This window comes from Phoxinus phoxinus (genome assembly GCF_949152265.1).
Source record: "Phoxinus phoxinus genome assembly, chromosome: 9".
Classification (NCBI taxonomy): domain Eukaryota; kingdom Metazoa; phylum Chordata; class Actinopteri; order Cypriniformes; family Leuciscidae; genus Phoxinus; species Phoxinus phoxinus.
Genome location: NC_136884.1, coordinates 21,813,061 through 21,820,560, shown reverse-complemented (window position 1 = coordinate 21,820,560; position 7,500 = coordinate 21,813,061). Strand labels below are relative to the sequence as shown.

Below are 7,500 nucleotides of genomic sequence, written 5' to 3'. Positions count from 1 at the left end.
TGGTGGCCCAGATCTGATTTTGGCCGTCCCAGCTGTGTTTGGAGGCAAGTTGAAAATATGAGGCTGGTCATTATTCCCACGCTGCAGATTCTGTTCTTTCTGTAGTGCTGGTGGAAGCCTATCTGGTGCTGTCATTGGGGCATCTGGTGCATGGAGTCCCTGAGTCAAAATGCCCCTCTCATTATTTCTAGTACGTCTGCTGTACCTAGAAATGACAAATGGTACCATATGTCATTTTGATAAGAAACTGTACACAAACCCATATGAAAATACTGTACTGGTCTTGTATCAAGTATGGAGGCATGCATGTGTTGTGTATGATTAATGAAATAAATTAGTGTTAAATAAAGGTGTAACTATTCACTCGTTTTCTCAATGCATTGATTACAAAACATAAGTGTCTAAACTCACCACTGTGTAAGTGTAGCTGCATTGACCTCAGGTAACTGGAGGGTGGTCTGCTGCATCACTTCCGCATTGCTCAAGATGCACTCTCTGATGTGCTTGTAGGCACGTGCAATCAAGTTAAATCGTGAGATTTTAACTCCTTCTTTACGCACCGGGTTGGGATAGAGAGCGCACAGTTTCACAAAAACTGCCTCGACAATTCTGTTGCAGTCAGGCCACTGTGCAGGACTGTTTGCTCCAACAAAACATCTGAAAATGTGGAGAGAGAATTCAAACAGGTTGATACTGTATGTAGTCATTCTATTCAAAGAACAGCCAGACATGATGAAAAAGATCTTACCTCCTGGTACTCTCTACCCCTGGTGCCACAATTTTTTTGGTTGCCCTAAACCGGCCTGTCTTCAGGGAAGATTTATGGCGTGGAGAGTACACAGTCTTTTCTTTGTCATAATCTGCTAGTCCTTGCCACAAACTAATAATTTGTGCAGATTCTTCACTTGTCAAGGCAAGACTGTGTTCCCTGAGTTCAACCAATGTCTCGGCTAAGTTCTGGACTGCACCAAAACCTTTGATGTTGTCAGGTCCAACCGAATCCTACAAAAAAAAAAAGTAAAAAGTGGCAGTTGAAAATCCAGTTTTGTCATCACAGGAACAATAAATAGTTAAAATTTTTAAAAAAAACTTTTTTATTTTTACTGTATTTTTGAGAAATTAAATGCAGGCTTCTTTCAAAAACATAAATATTTTGACCACTAGCGCATATATATCTACACAAAGACACTTTATATACATGGAATTTATAAATGAATAAATTGAATGAATGCATAAATAAACAGAGACAATAGGTAATAAGAATATAATGTAATAATTAGAATAAGGCCTTTTCATTACCATTAAAGTGAAATAACTGAACATAAACAGTCTGATAAAATGCTAATTTTAGACAAAACACGTCAGACGGACTTGGGAGGCTTTTGCATCTGAAGTCTTCAATTATACCTTTGTTTAAACAACAAGTACATAAAATGTATGAAAAGTCTGGATTCTTACATCAGGAAAAGCAGATGGCATTGCACAGGAAGACACCTCACTGGACAGGTTTCTGTGTGTCCATTGTAGAGCCGGTGCAGACTGTGTGACAGGTGGAGTTGGCAAGGGACCAAAAGAAGGTGATGTGACTGCATACGGTGTAGCGGGCAACATGTGTGGATCCTCTGAGGTTGTTGTGGATGGTGTAGAGGGCAATGTGTGTGGATCCTCTGAGGTTGTTGTGGATGGTGTAAAGGGCAACGTGTATGGATGCATTGAGGTTGGTCTGGATGGTGTAGAGGGCAACGTGTGTGGATGCTCTGATGGGACTGCACATGCTGTAGAGGGTAACACACAAGGAGGCTGCTCTTCATCCAAGGCAGAGAGGGTCAAATCATCAAAGTCCACAGGTTCCACATAGCCCTCATCTTCTACAATAGACACATCAGCAGTCTCCAATTCCTGAATTGCAGACTTGTAGACCTTGGGAACCTCGCCAGTCTGCTGGTATAGATACTCTACTCCAAGCAGTTCACCTAAAACACAACAAGAGGAGAAAAAAATTCCTACACATTTTCTACACATAGGATCGTCCCTATTCTCTTAATGAGTAATGGGTGTGTTTTGGGTGTGACGTGCAATAAACCAATCAGAGTCTTATCTCTATTTACATGGCGCAGTTTGCAAGCGGAAAGACTGAACGCTTCTCCAGAGAGCAAACGGATCTGCTATTTAAACAACGTGGCACAGGACGAGAAAATGATAACTGCGTTGAGCTGAAACTAGCAAAAAACACTTAACAGACAACTGTAATGAACGTACCAGTATATTGAAGTGGAGTAACATATGACACTATCTTCAGTCCAAGAACATCTTCTCCCAGCACATTAGCAGCATGACGAAGGAGGCCACTGTATGAATGGTGCTTCTGCACGCCCTGAGAGGTTGCAGCATCTGCTCTGTCCTCATTCCACCGGGCTAATCCATCCAACAGGTAGGCTTGGAAAAATGTATCACTGGCCAACGTCCCTAAAGGAAAGAAAGACACAAAGACAAATTTAAAGAAAAGAAGACTTTAATATTACGTTACTTACAACCATAATACATTTAACTTTAAAAGACTTATAGGACAGTTACTTTACCTGGAATGAACCTGTTTAGATGCAGGTGAAAAGATTCCAATGAAGTCGAACCTCTGGCACACCTAAATGTTGGCAGAGTGTGCCCTCCCTTTTTCAGGGTTCCTGTCTGCACATAGAGCTGCACACCAGGGGGATCTTGAATGCAGGCCACGTGCTTCCTTTGAGACTTCAATATCTCAGCCATTCGAGCTGAATTGATGAGAGGCACGCCCAAAGTGTCACGTCCCCTCTCCCCTTCAAAGGACTGGATCAGCTGGGTGATGAGATCCACAGTCTCCCTTGTGCCACGTGTGGTTCTCTTGCAGTGAAGGGCCAGTTCACTCTTGCTGAGGCGACGCAAAACATCAGCATCTGAAGGTTGCATTAATTGTGCTTCCAACTCTGCACGCTTTGCTGCGACAAGCCTGTCTATGTCCTCCTGGTCCCAGGAAAAAATACAGCGGCTGAGGTGAGCCATGAAAGATGAATACAGCTGATGTGAATCTGTTGTGCACCCCACAGAAATCCGTCTCATGAAATGCCATATGTCGAGTCTGATTTCCATGTCCTTCCATTCCGCAAACATCTTTTTGAGGTGAGTAGCCCCACAGCAGTCTCGGTCGACATACAGGAGTACAGGCGGAGGCGCTGCAGCATCCCTGTACCTTTTGATGATGCCAGCAACCATCTGCGCCAATCCAAAGCCTTCACTTGCTGTAAGAACAGACATGATGACCTGACCATGTTCGTTTCCGACATTTGTGACCCAGGTGGCTGTTCCAGCACTGTGACCAGCAAGCTTGCGTGCAACCTTCTTGGTGGAATCCATTTTCAGCACTCGTCCAAACAGTGATGTTATACTGGCTTTTACCTCATCCAGTCTTTGAAGGACATCCTGAGCATACACCTGCATCAGCCACCGGTGCTTGGGTACAGGGAGCATAGCAGGTGGGTGTTCGAAAGACACAGGCATAACAAGACCTGCAGTGATCCCTTTGTGGAAACTCTGGCAATCTGTCAGAAACTGGACAACCTTCTGCAGCCAGATCTCAGAGTGCTGCTCCTCAAGCTTCTTCTGCACTTGACTGCTGCTGTTTCCCAGACCTCTCTGACGCAGAAGGCGGACCACTGCCATGTCGCATGCCAACTTTGAGGTAAGAATGCAGGGAAAGTGAAGCCTATGACTGATATCAAGCTGTGATATGATGTCAAAGCTCCAGCTGATCACTTTCCTCTTGCATTTCCTACAAGCCAGGTACTCGGACGCCATAAAGTAGGACGTTTTAACATCGACTACCTGTCGGATTTTCTGGTGCAGTCCTGCTGAAGTGAGCTCCTCCTTAACACAGTCTGAATGTGGACATGTTAGTCGAACTCTCCAAAGCTTTCTTGGCATCCAAAGAAAGAAGGGGTGGCCAAAGTAGCGCTCTGTCCCTGGTACTCCAGTAACTGCAAAGTGCTGTTGTGGAGGGTACCACCACATCCTGTCCACTCTGGCGAAGTCCATTTCAGGTTGGTTGTGGGATGAAAACTTAAACAAAGCCTTTGATATCCACAGCTGATCAGCAGGTGGCAATGTGTGAGTCCAGCCCACTGGGAGGCACATTTGTTTACCTTTGCAAAATGAACAGAAAAACCCCCCCGATAAACTTTTAATACGTGACCTTAATAAATAAAATAAAAAATACCTTTCAGATGTTCAGGGACTTACTGGACACTTGCGATTCCAACAAGTCTGCATGTTCAACCAGCTCATGGTCATCCTGCTCAGATAATGCAAATGAGGCAACACTTGTAGATTCTACAGGCACTGGCACAGTTGGTTGAGATCTCTTTGTAGATCTTCCAATTAAAGCTGAAGAATACAAATACAACAAATTACACATACTACACAACTTTGCTGCACTTTACTCTGTACTAGTAATCACTGTCATTTGAAATATTAATACATTTATAGTAATAGGAACAGTTATTTTGAATTTTAAACCAAATAAATGCAAGCTTGCAGAATATAAGTGACTTCTTTGGTATAACATTAAAATCATTCATAAAACTATGCAAATTTTAATGCACTATACTAGTAATAAACACTGTATGCACTGACAGATTAAGGGAAAAAAATCATATTTCTAAAGACTGCTTACCTGGTTGGGCTACAGGTGATGTTAACATTTTTTTGACGGCTTTGTCAAGGCTTTGTGGATTGCGTGATTTGCCAATCAGAAGGGAGCGGACAGATGAGACTGAAGGTATGGACTGTGGGGCACTGGAAGACTTCTGCCGGGAGCCTGTGGATAAGGACTGTGGGGCACTGGAAGACTTCTGCCGGGAGCCTGTGGAATCCATGTTTGCTGCCTTAATACGGATGGCCTCACGACCCTCTGGGAAAAGCCCAATGTAGTCCGCAAAGGCTGCTTTATTAGCATGGTTGTTTTTGGAGTCTTTCACTTCAGTTGATTCCCTCCTCATGCTTGCAACAAGATACCCAGCATATCCTAGAGCATTTTCGGCAACCCACTTAAAGGTCTGACCTTTGAAGATCCCAAACTGCATCATATGTTGGCCAAGAACGTGCGATTTTCTACTTGGGTCTTCACCTTGGTGCACTACAGCTCGCCTTGCAGTTTCCAAAACCTTTTCTGGGGAGAGAGCCCGAGACCAGGGTTTCTTTTTGTTCTCTTCCTTCACCCTTAGAGCGACCAAAGAGTCACACATATTAAGACTCCCTTCAGGTTTCCTCCTGAATTTAGGGTCCATTCTATAAAATAAACACATAAAAAACACACATTACACACAAAACTTCACACATCTCTTGCAAAAACAAACACTTCATTCAAAACTATTTTAACTATTTTAAAAATGGTGTGACTGCATGTTGTTTGAGCACAAAAAATTCGCTGTATATAGTATACATATATATATATATAGTATGTATGCACAATTGATGAACTTTACACTGTTATAGAAATGACATGAGCTGTTTATTGACACTATTGTCTTGTTAGAGCTGTTACAACAGAATATGAATGTGTTCCTATTGTTAAGCTTTAAAACAACATTTATATTGTATAAAGGAATACATAAATAAAGGTGACTTTGAGTTTTGATTTCTAACTGAATACGTGAAGTGTTTTAGCACATAATGGGGTGTAGGTAATCAGTAAATGAGTGAGACATTTAAATGGCAGTGATTACCAAAAGTACCAGTTTTGAATGATGTATCTACAGTAAATAACTGGGGGTTTTTTAGGTTAAAAAAAAAAATTAGTTTACAATTGTATACTGGGTGTTAAGCACGGTTAGTCTGAAGATTAGGTAGTGAATGGTTTCACTAAGTGGGCCTCAAGTACCACTTTTAGTGGTTAAAAAACTAATGATTGAAAGACCAAAATCACCAACACCTTAACTTACACTGTAAAATACGAATAATAGCGAAGTACTGTATTTAAAGCAAAGAAACACCCCAGAGAACAAAAAATATATAACAAACAAATTTATGGCGAAAAAACAATGCAAGCCATGCGTATAATGAAATATAAATGTAAAGTTACACTTAACGTTACCTCAGTTTCTTCCGGCGTCGACAAATGTGTCGGTCATAAATAACTGTATTTACTGTAATAACAGAATCAGCAAACAGGCGACAAACTTATTATAGCAGCCGCTGAAGATTACCGTTAATGCAAATGTTCCGGTCAAAAATAATTATGTATTTACAAGGGTAAAATATTTACTGTTACAGTAGCGATGATGAGGATTAAATCTTGTTATAACACCCGCCGAGAACCTGATTGGTCAATATCTAGGCATGAGTCATTCACTGATTGGTCAACGCGTCACTGTGGGCCTTAGCGACAGTCATACACTTGATTGGCCAGTGACGTCTCACCAGCTTTTTTCTCATTGGTCAATTCTTCGAAGAATTCTCGAAGCGCTGCAAACAGTGATTGGCTCATTTCTGGATGTCACTACCAGAAATAAGGTCGTCTGACAGGTTGCTGTGAGCGCCAGCCGGGCAGTCGCTGTCATCTGCTTCGATCCGTTTCCGTCTGTCGAGTGAGAGAGCGGTTACCGAAAGGCAAACTTCTACAAATTTCCAAAGGCAAAAGTGAGAGAAAACAACAAGGAGTTGGAGGAACCAACCTCCAGACGGAACGTGACCTACAATGAAACGCTAGTACATATGGGCGCATTCGATTGACCTCATGCCCGATAGGTCTCAAGTTACCGGTGTCCTCGTAATAACAAACATAATCCACATTCGATCAAAGTCGGGAGTTATTGCAGATGCTCGATGGTGTTTTAAAAGGAGTTTTGAGCAGGACCTCTCTGGAACACAGGCATCAAACCACCCGGAACAAAACATGAAGAATCCATCCACGCGCCACAGCAGACTTGAGCTGATGTAAACTTTCACATAACGCCCGCTGTCTTTTTTGAACACGAGGCAACTGACCAAGCTGTATACGCTAAAAGGGGCCAAGAAATGTCGTGTCACGCGTCCTAAATGAGACGGTGTGCTAAATTCTGCAGACGTGCTTGCGGTTACATTGCAGCACGACACCGAAAAACACCTTTCGTCCCTGGGTGGGCTTGAACCACCAACCTTTCGGTTAACAGCCGAACGCGCTAACCGATTGCGCCACAGATAATCCACACTCGATCAAAGTCGGGAGTTATTGCAGATGCTCGATGGTGTTTTAAAAGGAGATTTGAGCAGGACCTCTCTGGAACACAGGCATCAAACCACCCGGAACAAAACATGAAGAATCCATCCACGCGCCACAGCAGACTTGAGCTAGCCGGGCAGTCGCTGTCATCTGCTTCGATCCGTTTCCGTCTGTCGAGTGAGAGAGCGGTTACCGAAAGGCAAACTTCTACAAATTTCCAAAGGCAAAAGTGAGAGAAAACAACAAGGAGTTGGAGGAACCAACCTCCAGAC

General features: G+C 42.9%; 1 protein-coding gene across 1 annotated transcript in view; it reads right to left on the bottom strand.

Moving 5' to 3' along the window:
* LOC307004260 (uncharacterized protein) overlaps nucleotides 1-7,500 on the bottom strand; it is a 21,788-nt gene that overhangs the window by 674 nt on the left and 13,614 nt on the right. The window contains exons 2-4 of the mRNA XM_079623353.1: nucleotides 4,270-4,877; nucleotides 1,459-4,172; nucleotides 1-1,002 (exon numbers count right to left, since the gene is read on the bottom strand). The exon at nucleotides 1-1,002 is cut by the window's left edge and continues 674 nt beyond it. Of these exons, the coding sequence (XP_079479479.1) occupies nucleotides 2,560-4,172; nucleotides 4,270-4,444 (1,788 nt within the window). The 5' untranslated portion in view covers nucleotides 4,445-4,877 and the 3' untranslated portion in view covers nucleotides 1-1,002; nucleotides 1,459-2,559. The remainder of the gene's footprint in view (nucleotides 1,003-1,458; nucleotides 4,173-4,269; nucleotides 4,878-7,500) is intronic.